Source organism: Sycon ciliatum, chromosome 6 (assembly GCF_964019385.1).
Source record: "Sycon ciliatum chromosome 6, ocSycCili1.1, whole genome shotgun sequence".
NCBI classification, from domain to species: domain Eukaryota; kingdom Metazoa; phylum Porifera; class Calcarea; order Leucosolenida; family Sycettidae; genus Sycon; species Sycon ciliatum.
The window spans coordinates 24,721,861-24,741,872 of NC_088648.1; the positions used below are offsets into that span (position 1 = coordinate 24,721,861).

General features: G+C 46.5%; 1 protein-coding gene across 1 annotated transcript in view; it reads right to left on the reverse strand.

Moving 5' to 3' along the window:
• LOC135820152 (uncharacterized) overlaps positions 1-17,768 on the reverse strand; it is a 36,448-nt gene extending 18,680 nt beyond the window's left edge. Inside the window, exons 1-8 of the mRNA XM_065333464.1 lie at positions 17,762-17,768; positions 16,799-17,104; positions 15,926-16,456; positions 14,852-15,298; positions 11,976-12,083; positions 11,537-11,728; positions 8,827-9,129; positions 1,802-2,107 (exon numbers count right to left, since the gene is read on the reverse strand). Of these exons, the coding sequence (XP_065189536.1) occupies positions 1,802-2,107; positions 8,827-9,129; positions 11,537-11,728; positions 11,976-12,083; positions 14,852-15,298; positions 15,926-16,456; positions 16,799-17,104; positions 17,762-17,768 (2,200 nt within the window). The remainder of the gene's footprint in view (positions 1-1,801; positions 2,108-8,826; positions 9,130-11,536; positions 11,729-11,975; positions 12,084-14,851; positions 15,299-15,925; positions 16,457-16,798; positions 17,105-17,761) is intronic.
• Between the last annotated feature and the right edge of the window lie 2,244 nt (positions 17,769-20,012).

The window sequence follows — 20,012 nt, forward strand, 5'->3', positions numbered from 1 at the left end:
ACTAGACCATGTACCTCACCCAGAACCGGCCCGACACATCCTACTCACTTGTACTTGTACTTGTTGCTCACTGCCAAACATGGGTCTCCCCGGGAGAGGGGAGAGAGACTCAAAAGGAATCTTGGAAAGATGACTCAATTGGCTATTGAACCGCCCAACGGCCGACACCCCCTGAAATCCCCAAAAACTGTGGGTGAACTTGAAATTGATGCCACTTATGGGCTCACCACACCTCAGTAAGTGGGTGAGGATAAGGTGCAGAAAAAGTGTTGACCACATCAGGGTATCCGTCCAGGGATTCAGCTGCAGTTACCCCTGCCCCCAGTGAAGGTAGTACTTGCTTCTGGTGTGGGTGGCTAAATCAGAGTGGATCTGATATAAGCTTCATTAGCACCATTGATTACACAAGAGTTAATCTAGCCGTTCAGAGCAGACACTTTCTTCATTAGAGAGGTTTCGTTTCACGTTGTTCTGCACTACACCGTGAAATTTCACGTCGGTGTGGCAATTATGGACTTGATTTTGTCGATTTTGCCTAAACTAGCTATAAATAATATTTGTTTGACTTTGGCCTCACCAGAAAATCACTTTTTTCATTTTTTGAAGTTTTCGCTCCCAGTTTTCGCTCCTGTCGTCAGCGAAACGACGTGCTTCACAAGCAACGTGAAGCGAAAGCTCTTTCTGAGCTCGCATCAACGCAAAAAATTGACGTTCATTTAACCCTTTGCCGGTCTAACTCAATGTATGTGAGGGGTGGTCACGCAAATACATGTACACACAACCTGCAATAACTCAAGAACCATGTGATGTAGGTATGGGTAAACCATATATTTTCTAAATCTGTGTGCCTGAACGCGTCCAGAAAATTCAAATATGACTAGGTCCAGGCAAGGATAGGGCCCATGGTAGCCCTTCAAGTTGAGAGAAAATACAATTGCGAATGAAATACACGAATATCACAGCACGAAGGGCATACCAAGTTCGTGATGGAGCTGAAGTCGTACGATAAACAATCAGGTAAGGGCTACGTCTTTACAAGAAATGTAGGCTCTCTACAATACCGCCATTGAACACCAACACCTCGCCATCGGCGATACGCCAGCAGCAGCAATTCCCTTTGCACGATATCGCAGTTTCGGTTTGTTCATCTCAGCGCTGCTCGCGTCAGATTCACTCTCGCTCAGATGAGTACTCAGGCGCGAGCTTACGCATGCCGTGATTCTCACGGCCAGGCGAATCAGCTGATCGCACCTGACGAGTCCTTGTGACAGTCGCTGTCGCCGTGTCGGCAGCAAGAAGGCTTCCTCTCTGTTTGGAGAATTTTGTTTCTTCATTCGTCGACGATATATTTTTGAACTAGCAGGACTCAACGGAGCTCTTTTTCTCAACACACTACACTGCAAAACCTCCCGGGACATCCAGCCTGGACTGGTGATGTTACTGCTCTCAGAGCGCTTGTCAAACACGGCCCAAAGAGATGCACTCGCATTCTTGAAATGCGCGCATGGCGGATGGTCGTCTTTTCCAATTTCAACAAACTTCAGTCGATCGATACGGCAAAAATTTGTATGGTAAGCATGGTTGTTTTGCACATCGTCAGAAAGCCTTGGACCTCAGCTACGCGTAGAGCGCCATTTTAGCTGTCTCCTAGCAACAAGACCCCAAAAAAATGAGGGCCAAACGTACCGATACTATAGTATCGGTACGCTTATGGTAGACCGGTAAAGGGTTAAGAGCACAAATCACGCGGGTCGAAACCTCTCTATTCTTATACTACAGGCAATAATTATTATGAACTCACCGTTGGAAATGCAAGTCCGGATTGCTGTGAGGAAATTCTGGTCTTTCCGGTGTGACCTCATAATGACTGCCAGCACAAGCTGGAAGTCCTTACTGCAATTATTTAGCTGGTCGTATTCCTGCTGCGAGATATGGGGCTGAGCAGCAGCAGCTACGTCAGTGCGCCTCGAAAACTCCAGCTCATTGTCATAGCTCTGTGGCAGAACTTCAACATCATCCTCATCCTCATTATCCTCATTGTCCTCTGACAGCACTCCATCATCCTCTGTCAACTCGTCTAAGGCCACAGTGGAGCTGCTAGAGTTGCCTAAAAGTCAAACAACAAGAAGTTCATAACGTCACTTCATGTCAAGATCATAGACAAGGTAATTGTAACTCGTGCAAGAAGGCAAAGGTGGACTCGCAGGAGTGTTCAGAAAAGACTAGGGCTTGATAATTGAAAGTGCTACATCATAGAAAGCCAGGATCCAAAACATAGAGGTGACGTTGTATTTACTTGCCGGGTCCATTTTTTTTTGGCATGTGGCCATACACGTTTTAAGTGGTTTTCCAGCACAGCATAGTGCCACATCCATTGGTAATGACTGCACTGGGCCCTCCATGTCACTTCTTGTACGGAAAAAAGTTTACGCCTACACGCGACACAAGGCGTTTGTTTTGTTTGTTTGTATAAAAGCTATATTTTACTTTCCCATGGGTCCATCTACTAAATCAGATTCTTTCCCGTAGGTGGAGTGGATCCAATTTTTGTTGCTAGATTTTGACTGCTAACGACTTCTGACGTCATCGATTTCAAGCCCCACTGAACTTGATACGAGCACAGACAGCGGAAGGCTGTCAAAACACAGTTTCTTTGCCTAGTGCAGCTGTGGTACAACTTTGGGACCCATTTACTTGGCTCTGAAGCTGGTTTACAACTCCGTGAAGACTTCCACTTTACCTCAACGTTTTCCTTGGCGAAAACCTTTCCAGGAAGTCAAGATAATGACATATGAGCCGAGCCAAGCAAAAAGGTGGCTTAGGCATAATTTTTGGAAATTTATTTTTCATGCGAAAGTGATGTCTACCTATCCAGCTTCCATCAAGGAAATTTTGGTGCCCATCTGAAATGTATATGTGCCATAAACAAGCAAACATTGCGCACATGTCCCAGCATGCCTGGTATCAATGAAACTAAGATAATAATCATTATGAAGACCTGCCCCCCCCCCCCCTCCAGAAAACATGGGACACCAAGTGGAGACAAAGCTTAGCAGGTGTGGAAGCAATACAAGAAGAACGAGCACTTGAGTTGTGATTAGAAGATCCAAGAAAGAAGTAATAATTGATCTATGCATCTCATGTCATTTCATCACGCAACACGAATTTTCATATCCTTCAATGATTTTGTGAGTCTGTGACTATATTTTCGTGGGCTGGGAAATGTCGCATCTTACCAAGACAGCCCGTCATCCTCTCTCCAATCACCTACGCCATGATGAATTAATCCTTTCCTGTAGCTCGTAGTGTTGTGCCAGAGATCGAGCTCCATTGGTCTCTTGCACGTAGGTCCAGCAGATTGCACATCGCTAAAAAGTGGCACTGATTCTTTGTCCGTCCTAGTCCATGTCATTCTCCTTCCCTGGTGTAGGTAGTGGAGAAGCACCACGGGACGATATGCTAGCAGGTAGAGTCAATGCATTGCTTTGTCGTGTAGCACTATTGTAGTATTGTAGTATTGTAGTATTGTAGTATTGTAGTATTGTAGTATTGTAGTATTGTAGTATTGCAGTATTGTAGTATTGTAGTATTGTAGTATTGTAGTATTGTAGTATTGTAGTATTGTAGTATTGCAGTATTGCAGTATTGTAGTATTGTAGTATTGTAGTATTGTAGTATTGTAGTATTGTAGTATTGCAGTATTGTAGTATTGTAGTATTGTAGTATTGTAGTATTGTAGTATTGTAGTATTGTAGTATTGTAGTATTGTAGTATTGTAGTATTGCAGTATTGTAGTATTGTAGTATTGTAGTATTGTAGTATTGTAGTATTGTAGTATTGTAGTATTGTAGTATTGTAGTATTGTAGTATTGTAGTATTGTAGTATTGTAGTATTGTAGTATTGTAGTATTGTAGTATTGTAGTATTGTAGTATTGTAGTATTGCAGTATTGCAGTATTGTAGTATTGTAGTATTGTAGTATTGTAGTATTGTAGTATTGTAGTATTGCAGTATTGTAGTATTGTAGTATTGTAGTATTGTAGTATTGTAGTATTGTAGTATTGTAGTATTGTAGTATTGTAGTATTGTAGTATTGTAGTATTGTAGTATTGTAGTATTGTAGTATTGTAGTATTGTAGTATTGTAGTATTGTAGTATTGTAGTATTGTAGTATTGCAGTATTGTAGTATTGTAGTATTGTAGTATTGTAGTATTGTAGTATTGGCCTTGAAATGAGGAAAATCTGGATTACAGTACGCCACGTCATGAACATTTTGAAGGTACCCGAAACAAAGTGATACATCACAGCAAGATCCAACTCACTAGGGAGCTTGTCAGAGTGATAGTCGGACGGCTTGTAGACGTCGCCACATAGGTATACCTGCCGCTCTAGTCGTGGCCACGATGAGAACCACAGCCACTATGAATGAGCGAGTTTTCCTCGTCAACTAGGGTTGGGCGCACACGGAGACAGAGTGTCATCCTGCTCGCCTCCACATTCTCCAGAACGCTCCATTACGATCTCTGGCAGCGCCGAGAAATCCCCACGATCATGAAAGAGGGAACACTGAAGAAGTGTTGTTCAAAAATAAAAGGCCTCTTTCTTCTTCTCCACTTGCAAACTATTTACTTGAAAGGATGCTCGAAAGTGAATAATTTTCGCGACTGCGCTCGAGTAGAATTTTGCTGACTGTGACGTTTCTGGTGATTTTCTCGATTTGTTGGCAAAACAATAAGCCACTTTTTAGCTTGGCGCGCTCATATGACGAATCATTGGGGTGCTAGAGTAACGGACTTTCTAGAGTTGTTGTTTTCAGTAAAAGTGACCCTTTTTTGCTGAACCTTAGTGGATAGGCGACAATACCCTACCGCAGTGAAATGGATATCCTAGCCTAGAGTAGTTCATCGGTGGTAGTACATGTAAAGTATAATACACTTCATTGAAAGTATATACAGCATGTAACCAACACAGATGGCAAACACTCGATTACAGTTTGAAGGTGCCAGGCAAACCAGAGTCAGGACCACTCTGCCTTTCGGATGCATTTGGATCCACGTTGTGTTTAACCCATACTTGCCCTACCCACAAGATACCCAACTTGACTATGATCAGAGTGGATCCAATTTCGCCCAGAAGTTGGTATTTTCAAAAGATTTCTGATGCCATTACTATTAAAGGGGAAGTTAAGGCAAAAATTAAAATTTCACCAGTTGTAGTCTTCGGGGTGCTGAGTCGAATCATCTTGGTCCGAGCTGAGACGCTCCCTTCCTACTTGAATCCCAATCGAACTCGCGCACTTCCACTGAAACTGGGTGACTGCGCCCTACTAGATGGGGATTTGTACGCACAATGTCAATAAAAGCGCCGTTCCGTTCTTATAAAAGCACGGATGACCGCAATTGGCCCATATGTTGTAGTCTTTTGGACGCTGAGTCGACTGGTTTTGGTCCGAAAAGGCTGCGATGCAGCGTTCCTCCTTTATTCCCAATCGAACATGGTTGAACAAGTGGTCACGTGCTCCTGGGTGCCCAAATCACCTGGTCACCACGCCAGCAGGCGACAACTTTCACACCAAGGTTCAACTCGAGTTCAACTCGAGTGACAGGATTGCACCCAAAAAAGGTCAAACAGGCTAGTAAGTTGTACCCTGCACTCAGGCTGCAGGCACAGTGACCAGGTGACTGGTGTACGCAGGAGCACGTGACCGCTTGTTCAACCATGTTCGATTGGGAATAAAGGAGGAACGCTGCATCGCAGCCTTTTCGGACCAAAACCAGTCGACTCAGCGTCCAAAAGACTACAACATATGGGCCAATCGCGGTCATCCGTGCTTTTATAAGAACGAAATGGCGCTTTTAGTGACATTTTGCATACAAATCCCCATCTAGTAGGGCGCAGTCACCCAGTTTCGGTGGAAGTGTGCGAGTTCGATTGGAATTCAAGTAGGAAGGGAGCGTCTCAGCTGTCTCGGACCACGACCATTCGACTCAGCACCCCGAAGACTACAACTGGTGAAATTTTAATTTTAGCCTTAACTTCCCCTTTAAGCTCTTCATGCCATTAGTTGCCCCAGTTCTATGGTAACATACCCAACAACTATAGGAATTATCTTCATACATAAACCAAACTCCTCGTAGCAGACACGCACACATATACACATTATACGGGAACACACAACGACACTCACCAAACAGGAGTGGGGGAGATCTAAGCCGGTGCGTCTGAGGGTGGCTGTCATGGCCTGGGATTTGGTCGGTTCAAACATCACTTTCCATGTACGACCCCACTCGTGCAGTCGGTCAACGGACACCTGCAGTGATTGCGCGGCGGCTGTTGGGGTCTGCTGTGAGGTGACTAAGCTGTACAAAGTTGTGTCATCAGCATAGGCCTCCAAGCTGGCGCCGTCAGCGAGAACATCTGGCGCGTCGTTGACGTAGGCCAGGAAAAGCGTTGGTCCAAGGATGCTTCCCTGGGGGACTCCAGCGGAGGTCGTATACCTAGATGATGTCCGCCCTCCAACGAGGCACTGTAGGGAACGCGTGTCCAGGTACGAGGCCAGCCATCTCTGAAGCGGACCATCGATGCCTAGGCTACGCACCTTGTGGAGGAGGCCGACATGTGAGACACGATCAAACGCTCCTGTGATGTCCACAGCAAGGATACGAGCCGCCCCTCCACAGCCCACAGCGCTTGCCCAGGCAGTTTGGAGAGCTTGCAAAGCGTCTGATGTCCCGAGGCCTCTGCGAAATCCAAACTGGTGCGACGTGAGCAGATGGTGGTCCTCAAAATAGTTTACTATGCTTCTGTTTACAAGAGTTTCCATTACTTTCGAGATTATGCACAGTAAGGATACGGGCCTGTAGTTCTTAACCCTTTGCATGCTGAGCCCCTTTTCTCCAATCCACTGGCCGTCCAGCGCACTGACTCTCTTGGTGGAGTATGCACTCACAGCTCCGAACGAAATTTATTCTGATTTTACTCAACCTTGATGGATTTTCATCGTCCTGGGCTCGTTGGAAAGATCAGGACCAAGCGAATCCATCCTGGCAGCTCTCAGCTCCATAGACACATCAGGGCCACATCCAGGTCCTCTCCGAATTACTCCACCGTGCCTCGGAACGGCACAACAACTCAATTTCACATTCTTGTTCGGCTTCTTGCCCAAATTCAACAGATTTTCACAATTCAAACTGCGCTGCGAAGCTCAGATCCAAGCGCTTCATTTGATGTCCATCACGCATGCGCTGTCCCAAAAGGGAAATCCCCTGGCGCGCTCTGCAACAAAAAGAAGTTATGAACAAAAAAATTCGCGTTCACTCTGGAGTCTGGGCCGTGATTTCCGTGTTCATCTTGTCGCCGCTCAATGAATTCTTATCCTATCGCGAAGAACTTTATACCCCCGGAAAGATGAGGTGAAGATCTTTCCAACGGTGTATTGATTGTCGCGATGCGTTTATGTTTGACGAAGTTACGAAAGTTTGTACACTGGTCTATGCACTGCGATACAGCGCGCGTTCACTCTGGGCCGTGATTTCCGTGTTCATCTTGTCGCCGCTCAATGAATTCTTATCCTATCGCGAAGAACTTTATACCCCCGGAAAGATGAGGTGAAGATCTTTCCAACGGTGTATTGATTGTCGCGATGCGTTTATGTTTGACGAAGTTACGAAAGTTTGTACACTGGTCTATGCACTGCGATACAGCGCGCGTTCACTCTGGGCCGTGATTTCCGTGTTCATCTTGTCGCCGCTCAATGAATTCTTATCCTATCGCGAAGAACTTTATATCCCCGGAAAGATGAGGTGAAGATCTTTCCAACGGTGTATTGAATGTCGCGATGCGTTTATGTTTGACGAAGTTACGAAAGTTTGTACACTGGTCTATGCACTGCGATACAGCGCGCGAACTTTTTGCGAGTTAACTCGTACGTAGTGGATCAGGTCATGCATAAAGTGCGAGTTAACTCGTACTCAGCACGCAAAGGGTTAAGGGTTGAGCGGGAAGATCGCTTGTGGATCGGGACCACGTTGGCCGTCTTCCACAGTATACTTAGATAGTAATGGGAAGGGTCTGAAAAGGTATAGCCCCTGCAGTAACCAAAAGCATACTGTCAGGTGCTCTCAATTTGTCGATTTTGGGGTAAATTTACATGTTACTGCCATCAATAAAATTGGACCTGCTTCATGAATTTACTTTAAATTTGGTAAGGATGTTCCTTTGATTGATGAAAAAGTGCCTGGCATTTATTGTCAAGTTTCATGTTTCTGTTACCACCAGAACATTCCTTTGGGGTCGATCATAGAAACTACTCTTGTCAAAACTGCTGCCAAAAAAGAAGAGTTTTCCCCGGGAGGCTTGAACCTACGAGGGCAAAAAGTCGAAATATTTATACTCCAAACCTGGGCACAAGGATGCTTAAAGGACTATTTTTCGTTTTAGGTACGAGCCACCTTAAGAACCAACTGCCACAGCGATCAAACTGGCATTACCCTCGCTGTTGTTGCACTGCAAGCTCTGCAGTGCACCAGTGCCTGGCACTATCCTGGAGGCGCAAGAAAGTCCTCTCACACAAAGAGCAGTTGACAGCAGCAGCTGCACCACTAAACATGCTGTGCGAAGAAGATGCATCACACTCTGCCCAGGTGTATACTGCCCTCCACTCGGCACGAGACTCACGCACGCACATGCGCGCACACACACACACATACACATACACACACATACAAACACATACCTACACATACACACACACAATCTGCGGACACACACATACACACATACACACACACATATAGAAAGACATACAACACATATTAGCAAAATACCTGTTATCTCTCGAAAGTCAATTATGGTCAAAGAGGAGATGTCAATGATTTGAAGTATATCCAGGCCTCGCAGCAGTCCAGGATAGTGTACTGCAAGGTAGAGTAGATGACCCAGTGTCTTCATTGGTAGCAGCAGTACCACCTGGATGGATTCCCAGGCGCCTGTGTAGATGACCTGAATTTTATCCTTGGAGAAGGTAAGGTCCTCCAGGTCCTCAATCACTTCCCTTCGGATCCTATGTTGAGTGTAGTCGTCAGGCTCTCCGTTGATGATGATTTGGACCAATGTCCTTATATCTCCTCCTGCAGGACACATGTAGATTCACGTACATGACCGCACACACACACACACACACACACACACACACACACACACACACACACACACACACACACACACACACACACAAACACACACACACACACACACACACACACAAACAGACGCATGCTCACATACACACACACAAACAGACACATGCTCACATACACACACAAACAGACACATGCTCACACATACACACACACACACACACAAACAGACACATGCTCACATACACACACAAACAGACACATGCTCACACATACACACACACACACACACAAACAGACACATGCTCACATACACACACAAACAGACACATGCTCACATACAAACATCACACACATATAAACATGTATTGTGAGTAATGTAGGTCTGCACACGCACATGCCCACCCAGACACCTAAGCCAGCAGCAATTCTGGTTGGCACATGGGTGGCGCTGACCTCATCGTGAAGGTGGCTACATTTATATGTGGTCTGCACCGCTCTTAGTAACTTCTGAGTCTGGGTACTGATTGCATGGATACAACAACTTCTTGCAATGCTTGAATTTGTGTTTTCCGGTCGACTTGACTTGATGTACATTGTGATTTCAAATCGCCATCATGCAGTTTTCCCTCTCTGCAGATGCCTGACTGATGTACAAGATGATTATGTGTATCTACTATCACCAGCCATGCATCGATGAGTGCACATACAGTAGCCGCACATAAAGGGGAAGTTAGCCCTTTAAGAGCCGCCCCATACTTGAATGCGTCGTAAACGACGCATTCAAATGCAAAACTTCAAAAGATCGTAACTCAGTGCAATCTCGCTCAAATCCAGTGATCGAAATATCCAGGACGAAGAGAAAACTCTCAACTGTCGGGAGAAACAATCCGCGAAGCGCTGCAAGCAACGGTTCCTGAGATAAATCACTCGTAAGTTGAGCCGCGATCGCGGCCATTTCAAAAGCGCGCAGTGCGACTTTAGTATTGAGAATTTTGAGACTGTTCGTCACGCTGGTTTACTCGAATTTGCACGGGTTTCACTGTTGATATTGCCAAGGGTACACAGCGAAAAAATTGGAACTCCACGATCGAGTAAAATGAAATATCTGGAGCGGGACGCAATTGCATGCATTTGGGGCATATTTTGTACTGTCGCTGCGATCTAGCGCTGGATAGACGGCGTGCTGGCTATCATGATCGACCTCATTCTCTTCCTCTCGCGGAGACCTTTCCAGGAAGCCCTAGATTGTGAGGATTGAGTGAGTAGAACTGAAGCTATGATCCAAGGAACACGAAAAAATGCAGAATTTTGAAATGTTCCTGTGGCTCTTAAAGGGTTAAGACAAAAATCAAAAATTCACCAATTGTAGTCTTCGGGGTGCTGAGTCGAATGGTCTTGGTCCGAGAAAGCTGAGACGCTCCCTTCCTACTTGAATCCCAATCGAACTCGCGCACTTCCCCCGAAACTGGGTGACTTAGCCCTACTAGATGGGGATTTGTATGCAAAATGTCACTAAAAGCGCCATTTCGTTCTTATAAAAGCACGGATGACCGCGATTGGCCCATATGTTGTAGTCTTTTGGACGCCGAGTCGACTGGTTGTGGTCCGAAAAGGCTGCGATGCAGCGTACCTTCTTTATTCCCAATCGAACGTGGTTGAACAAGCGGTCACGTGCTCCTGCGTACACCAGTCACCTGGTCACCGTGCCTGCAGCCTGAGTGCAGGGTACAACTTACTAGCCTGTTTGACCTTTTTTGGGTGCAGTCCTGTCACTCGAGTTGAACTCGAGTTGAACCTTGGTGTGAAAGTTGTCGCTTGCTGGCGTGGTGACCAGGTGATTTGGGAACCCAGGAGCACGTGACCCCTTGTTCAACCATGTTCGATTGGGAATAGAGGAGGAACGCTGCATCGCAGCCTTTTCGGACCAAAACCAGTCGACTTCGCGTCCAAAAGACTACAACATATGGGCCAATCGCGGTCATCCGTGCTTTTATAAGAACGAAATGGCGCTCTTAGTAACATTTTGCATACAAATCCCCATCTAGTAGCGCACAGTCACCCAGTTTCGGTGGAAGTGCGCGAGTTCGATTGGGATTCGAGGAGGAAGGGAGCGTCTCAGCTTTCTCGGACCAAGACCATTCGACTCAGCACCCCGAAGACTACAACTGGTGAAATTTTGGTTTTTGCCTCAACTTCCCCTTTAAACGTACCCGGCTCTGGCCAGGTTGCAAGAGTTGTGTCAGGTACACATGCACATGGTTGGTTTGAAATCCTGGAGCAGAATCTATAGTATTGGTCTACCAGTCTGTTTCTGGGTACAGGAGTAGAATTTTGTCCTTCTTAACTGTTCACTTTCAATAAACATGAAAGATGTAGAGAACGGGATATTTCAAACCTTTTCTTTCCACTCGCGCGAGTGCAGGATCAGTTATTCTGCTCTTCGACTTGATTCTGACATTATCCTTATTGAGGTGCTGCTTGGATAAACTGTCAAAGATAATTCCATCACAGTCATCCACAGATGTCCTCAGTTTGCTGTCCAAAAAGACCGTGACTCGAGCATTGCGCAGATCATCTTCCGTCCATTCTGGCCATTCACATTGTTGAGGAATTGATATGGAAGAAATCACAACAAACATTCACAGTCAATACATTGCAAACCTGAGTAGCGACCGTACAACCGTGGGTGGACCAGATCCTAATCCATGCCACCTGGATCCGGATTCTAACAATCGAACAGGTCCAAAGACTGCGAATCCGGATCCCAGGCCCACGGATTTGCACAATCCAACATGTCCTAAATGCCCACTTAAGGCATGCCCTACATACCTTACCTTCGGTGTCTGAGCTAGCAGCTGAGCCGGACAACCCTGAGTCACCTTCAGACATTTCGGGGCTGTCCAGGAGGGACTGAGACTTGTGCAGCAGAGAGGCCTGGGAATCTGAAACATGCAGCAGGGCAAATTAGAGCAGTCACATTGGAACAGTCACTTGTGCACAAAGTTTAAAATCTTCTCTACTGATGTTCTGTGAATTCAGGTCACCAGTTATGGTTACTAAAGGTAGAGAGAATGTATATGAGTAAAGTCACACACAGAAATACTTCCTCTGTGCAGAGAGTGCTTGATACCCTCATATCTCTCTCTCTCTCTATCTCTCTATCTCTCCATCTCTTTCTCTCCATCTCTTTCTCTCTCTCTCTCCCTCCCTCTCCCTCTCCCTCTCCCTCTCCCTCTCCCTCTCTCTCTCTCTCTCTCTCTCTCTCTCTCTCTCTCTCTCTCTCTCTCTCTCTCTCTCTCTCTCTCTCTCTCTCTCTCTCTCATCCGGACCTCCAAATTACAGGCACATTGCTCTGCCAGGCACCCTGTGGGTGAAGTTTAGTGGAAATATTACTAATCTTTTGGCAACGTTTAGTTGAAATAGTGATCATTCTGACCCTTCCCCATCAAAATGTATGTGATTCAGAGTTACGAATATTTCAAAGTTATCCGTAGTGCATGGTCCGGTCCCAGACTGCCTGGATAAGAGAGGTATGAGTGTACATAGAAATGACACAGCTGGCATTAATGCAAATTCAGCTGCAACCATAAAACAGCCTCATGCTAATATGATCCAAATACAAAGTAATAACTCGATTTAAAATATTTAAAAACACGGCGAGGAGACAAAAATTTGATAACCGCAATCAATAAAACTAGCTGAACCGACATTTGTGTACTTTATTCATGCAATGTAAAAAACGGTGGAGACGATGTGCAATAAAACGATGAAAATATGAAGAAATGGTCCGGTCCCACTGCCTCCTCCTGATCCTCCGCCATCGGTTCTTGCGGCGGTGGAGCTTGCCAGTGGCAGACCACGAGCAACACTGACAGCTGCATTAACACTACAAATGCCGTCTCAAAAAGACCCACCTTGCATATCAGTAACTCCCACACCAACACCAACAACGCAATCTACAGCAACCACAACTAATCCACCATCCAAGCCCATAATTGAAAGACCAAGACGATCAACAGCCAACTACAACAGAAGCTACGCACTCAGCGGACGAGGGCGAAAGGAGGGACGTGATAGCAGGGTGACGGCCGAGTTGAGTTCAATGGACCCGGTCAGGCGGGATGGACGAGACAGAGAGAGTACAGAGGAAGCGGAGGATGGAACGGATGGCGGAGGGAGCAGTGAGTCGGAGAGCAGTGATGGGAGTGATGGTGAGAGTGCCGGTGAGAGTGTTAGTGTTGTGCGTAGGTTTCGTGGTAGCAAGTCTTCAGTGTACAATCATCTGCTGGCTAGTCCTGATTGTTGCAATTCGTATTCCGACTCTTCGTTCACTGTATTGTGCCGTGGTCGTCATGGTTATGGACTACAGTTAAAAGTGTTGGAAGCTATCTATCAGCGTCTGTACAAGCCTAATTTGTGTGTACAGAAAGATAGTATAATTGGGTTGAAATTGTTCAAGTAACGTGTCGTGTTTAGTGCGGCCAAGCTTGGCCGTTAATGTTCTAGGTGTAATGTACTGCTGTTATGTGTTATCACGTTGTCTTTCCTTCCTTTCTCCTTTGTTCATTTCTCGCTTTGATTGTTAAAATTCACACTTGTAAATTTCACTGTTGTTGCTCTTAGTGTTATTTCTTTAACTTAGATTTTCTATAATAGTTCAATTTTTGTTTCAGTGTCCTTTGAGCCTAGTTCACATTCGACGGGGCGCGACGGGACGCGACGTAAGGATCGACGGGAAGCGACGGGACGATCTGACAGCGTCCAATGTGAACACCAGGAACGGGAACGCAACCGTACTACCGTACAGATCGGGAAGCGACGGGAAGAGTTGGATCGATCCAACTTTTCATACCGTAGACGGGCGTAGACGGGGACGCAAGCGTACAAAACGGCTGCAATTCGAGTGTGAACAGGAGACGGCATCGTGCGCCGACTGCTCCCGATTCGTACTTGGAAATTTTTAGCATTTCGAACACTGCGCTTCCCATGATAACTCACAGAATGGCTAGCACGACTTGAGTTGAATTTTAGCAACATAAGATCTCATGTCACTTATTGTATTTAGGGATAGTTCAGAAGCGTGACAGACGAACTATTCTATCATTTCCTGGGGCTATTATTTGAATGCCACAACTTTCAGGGCTAATTTTTTGGTTTTCACGAAAAACTGGAACTTGATTCCGCTTCTTTCAAGGAGAAATAATTGAAAAGAAGTCCCGAAAAACGAGAAATTAGGTCCAAAAGTCACCCCGTCACGGACCGTGCCTTATGACTCGCGCCGTTCGACGGTGAACGTCGCAACGACTGCTGCATGTCGTGTCGTACGAATCGTACAGGATTTTACAGCTCACCCCAGCCCTCCCGACAAGCCCTTACGTCCCGTACCGTCGGTGTTGCGTCGAATGTGAACTAGGCTTTAGTACAACGACGATTCCTGATGAGTGTTGTACGAAAACTTGTTTGAATCCATATTTTTTCCCTACACCATTTCTTCATATTTTCATCGTTTTATTGCACATCGTCTCCACCGTTTTTTACATTGCATGAATAAAGTACACAAATGTCGGTTCAGCTAGTTTTATTGATTGCGGTTAATAACTCGATGCAAAATGATGTTTCATGCAGAAACCGTTTCATAGTCAATGACTTCCACTAGCACATGCACATTATAGATAACAGGTATACAAGCTTCCAAGGACATACCGCTTACCTGGACTGGTATGAGCCATACTTGGAGCAGACACATAGTCAATATGCCTGGACATTTCCTCGGTGAATGCTCTACCAACATTGCTTAGTAGGGCCCTCTTGGCTTGCGGCTCGAGAGGCAGTGAAGAAGCATGTCTTACAACTGCAGCTGCTGCCATCTGTGCCGTGTTTTCAAGATGGACTGACGCTGGTGGCTGTGTACTCTGCTGCAAAGCAGTTCCTCTCCTAGCAGCATTACCAACAGCAGCACACCTGCCAGTGCTAGTGTTATCTGATCTGGCAATGGGATGTGTTGTAGTGGCTTGGGTGGGTGCACTCATACAGGTCTGGCTAAGACCAAATGTAGTCTCTGCCGTAGTAGAAGGACCTGACATTGATGATGGTGATCTACCAGTGGAGGAGCAAGCTAAGGCTGCACCGGGCTGCAGAGCAAGAGGTGGTTGTGCACCTGCCACAAGTACACAAGCACACAGACATGTCCGCATCCACAAACCGATTATGTGATTTCAGGTTGCTATAATTATTTGTATAAGCTTGAAAACACTCATACATCAAATTCCATTGATTTTATTCAAGAATGTTTCCATGGTGAATGGCTGGTGTCATGACACCTCAGTACATACTGATGTTTTCAAGTCTATTTCACATTCACCATAAAGCTAACGAGACAGGACGTAGAAAATGTACGGGTGGCTGGGGTGACCTGTAGACAGTCTTGTCATTCGTACAGTATGACATGCAGCAGCTATTGCAATAGCCAACATAACTCATTGTGAGGCATAAAGCTGTGGCCCATGATCAGTTGACTCAATGCCTTTTAAATTCTTGTTTTTCATTATTCAAATGGTAACCATAGGAATTGATTTATCATGTCGTCTGACACACTCCTGGACTATCACTAATCAGACATAAATAATACACAGTGTACGGTAATACGGTTTCATTCCTGTTCCTAGCGTTGATTGCCGATGGAGTCCTTTGCGACCATGACCATCCCTGCAACTTCCCGTAGCTTCTTACGTTGCTTCCTGTTGCGTCCCCTTCGAATGTCAACTATAACGCAAGCAAAACTCACCGGGATGATGGCAATGATGAAGTGCTGGTACAGCTGGTACTGTGGCTGTTGCTCCTGGTTCTGACTCTGCTCTTGCTCCATGCGCACGTTCTGACATTGTCGTTCCGATTGGAAACCTTGCCTGGAGTGACGCTTGAGGGGTTAATACAGTTGCTGATGACGCCACTGCTACTGCTCCTGCCATTGCCCCTGCTGCTGCTGTTGCTGCTGTGGTTGCTGCTGCTGCTCCTGCCATTGCCCCTGCTGCTGGTGCTGCCATTGATGCTGCTGTTACTCCAGCTACTTCTCCTCCTTCTGCTCCTGGTCTTGCTGCTGCAGTTCTGCTTTTCATCGGTGGACACAGTGGTGCTAATTGCTGTCCAAGTGGCGATGGACTCGTTGCCCCTGCAGTGGATTGATACGCTGCATATCCTGCTGACGCAACCGCTGCTGTTGTGCAGTCTTCAGTTGGCATGGTTACAGGTGGGTCTGCTCTGGCTGCTATGGCGTTGGCTGACTCTGGTTGCTTAGCAGCAACACACGAGGACAATGCTGGGGTCACATGACATAGGGAAAACAGAGATAGAAACAAGAAAAACACAAAGGGCAGTAGGAAGAAAATCAGATTACAAGGAAAGCACTATGGGACCCAGGACACTGTACAAGATACGATTCCAGTGAGTGGGTGTTGGTAGTAAATAAGGGGGTGGAAGGCAGGAAAAAGTAGCTATGCAAGTCAACCAATCAAGGGCAATAACAGTCTTTGTCCATAATCGGTAGGTGAGATCAGAGATGTAATAACCAGAGCTCTATTTGCACAATGAACAATTTTGTTATGAAAATCAGGGAGAGGATGTGTGCAGAATCATTTTTCTTCGTGAGAGTTCCTCTCACCTTGTTGAACACGGTATTGTGGTAAGAGCTGAATCATCTGATGATATCGGTCGGTGTAGCCCATTTCCAGAATGACACTACACAGACCCTGATAGGTGTCCATTTCACCAGGAGCAAGGATTGAAACGACTTTTTCATTGTGGGCCGCACCTCCCTGTTGTGCTTGTATAAGTTTAAGATCATCAATGCGGTCGCGGTCTTTGATCAAACCCCGGCGCTGGACAAGCTTCCGGAATTGATCAGGATCAAGACGTTGAATCCATAGCTGGATATCGCAGACAAACTCTTCAGAATCAAATGGGTTTTCTGAAGAAAGAGAAATTGATCACAAACAAGACACTCATGTGTGTTGTGAGGAACCGTAAATTTCTAGTAATGTTGCTGCGGATCAGGGTTCATGCCGGTACCAGGTGGAGCTCCTGGAATTCTGGCCTGGATTTTCAGCATTTAAGTGGGGTTCTATGGTGGTGGCGGTGGTGCTGCTAGCCTGGTCTACTCCACACGGCTGTTTGAAGTAGCTTTTTCTGGCCAATGAATGGTACCCGCTCAGAAGAATGAAAGAAGAGCGAGGAGAATGAGAAAGAGAAGAAAGGCGTGTGCGAGCATAATCGTCGATAATTGCACCCGCAACCTCTCAATAGGAAATCGACTGCACCTACCACTGCACCATATGGCCCACATACGGGTTGGTATGGTTGAGCAGAGAAGAATAGTGTACACACAACCAACCTGATCAGCGTACTAACTCTGCAGTCAAGTGTTACAGGAACAACTTGGGTAGTAAAAGAACCGAGTACTCCAAATAAGCATAATCTGACTATCCTGCCTCTTGGGTCAGGTGCAATTCCACTCAATTTCCAGCCAAGACTCGGACACTTAGTGATGTGATTTATGTTCATAACTAGTAAGGAATGCAAGATCTTTACGAGTCTTGACTTATAGACAAACCGACAAAGCACTCACCATCCATCGTGCGAAAATGCTCTCATAACAACCGTGTAGCAAAGAGCTAAACAGAGACATATAGAATGATGGATTGATAGAAAGATGGAAATTAGCACAGAAAAGGAGAAGAAACCCCAGAGATTGTGAGTTGGAGGGAGGTAGAAAGAGATATGACGACCAAGAACAGGATACATGTCAACATCAGTACTTCCCCCCCCCCTCCCCTCCCCCCCCTCCCCCCCCCCCCCCCCCCCACATACACACACACACACACACAAACACACACACACACACACACACGCACATACACACACACACACGCACACACGCACACACACATACACACACGTACACCCATATACTGTGGTGGACATGGAAATTCGATCGGAGGTCAGGCGGCCCCAGGGCGCTGGCCATGCAGTCGTGAGTACGTACAGTGAAACCTGTCTGAGGCGACCCCTCAAGGGACAAGAAAAAGTGGTCGCCGTGGCCAGGTGGTCTCTTTATCCAGGTTCAGTGGGTCACGTGACCATATCCACATGTGACACATCATTTTGATCAGTGTATCACAGTGCACACACCTATGCTACTCTAGCACGACTCATGGGCCTGGGGTACTCAGACCTGTCAAGTGTCGTGCATGCACCATGTACATCTACACTTCCTGCACTGATGTGTAGATCTACCATGCATGGTGCACCATGCAATGCGTACATTTACATGACTAGCACTGTGCAACGCGGTCGCGGGTGGGTGGTCGTCGGTTACGTTGAGCGAGTGGTCGCCTTATCCGAGGTGTGTTGAACGTGAATGCGTCTGTGACAAGGAAAAAAGTGGTCGCCATGGTCGAGTGGTCGCCATATCCGAGTGGTCGTCATGGTCGAGTGGTCGCCATATCCGAGTGGTCGCCATGGTCGAGTGGTCGCCATATCCAAGTGGTCGCCATTACAGGTTTTAGTGCATATGGTACACACACGCAGCGTTCAGTACACACGGAGTGTGTAGACCCTGATCATCTGACCAGATTTCCATGTCCACGACAGTACCTCATTGAGTCATAGTGTGCAGGTAGGGAACAAGAGGAGCTGCAACACACGATCATAAGGGTGTTGACCCCAGGAGGCCTGTTGCAGTCTCCCTTGGGGCATGGCAGATTTTTACACCCTCGCGTATTACATCGCTTGTCTTGGTCGCGCTCGGGATCAGAAGGTCAAGGCCCTGATATGAAGTTGCATAGACCATGGATTATGTAGAACTTCAAAACACGTTCCAAACACATTTCCCTTCTCAAACACTGATTTGTTTGAGGTATGTCAAACAGTAGGCCTTCCCTATTTGGACACTCCGATCTACCGGGCACTCCTGTCAACATAGCACTCTTACGGGTCTACAAACACAATACATTAATTTGTTCCCGTAGCTATGCAAAAGACGTTACTTCAGTAACGTCTGGCGCTAGCCAGGGTCCACACAGCTTTAATTGTGTTTGTTTGTTTCTTTGTGCCTGACGAGGTCGGCATGCCTGGCGCTATCCCGTACATGTCCCGTACCATGGAAGACAGCTGCCCGGCATGCCTGGCGCTATCCCGTACATGTCCCGTACCATCGAAGACAGCTGCCCGGCATGCCTGGCGCTATCCCGTACATGTCCCGTACCATCGAAGACAGCTGCCCGGCATGCCTGGCGCTAACCCCTACATGTCCCGTACTGTACCATTAAAGACGCATCCCCTATGTGTTATGTAACGTAATGTAAATTGTTCCGTTTCATTGTTTGTTTGTGCCTGACGACATCGGCATGCAGTGCGCTATCCCGTACATGTCCCGTACCGTACCATCAAAGACAGCTGGCCACCTTATTCAAATAGGGCTTTCAAATGCAAGATCATAACGTGAAGCAACTTGGAAGAAGGTGTATGTATGCAAAGTTTATCAGGCGAATGCATTTAGTGCGATAGTGCGGGCTCGAATCCCATGTTGTCTTGAAAAATTGGAGAAATGAAAAAAGTATAAAATCGCTATACTTTTTTTGCCTCGGTCATCAAGGTTGTAGACGGTGTCGTATTATCGCATTACCGCTCGAATGGTTTTGGGTGTGCTGCTAATGGGCCGGGCATGTCTTAGAGCAGAAAGTGTCGACAGGAGTGGCTACACAGAGAGTAGGAGATGCCGCCCCGAGAGTCGCCGTGCCTGCGAAAGGCTACGCCGACAACAAGAAACAATGGAGCAAGTATCCCGTCGTTTGGAGACCCGCCGGTTTCGTGAAAAG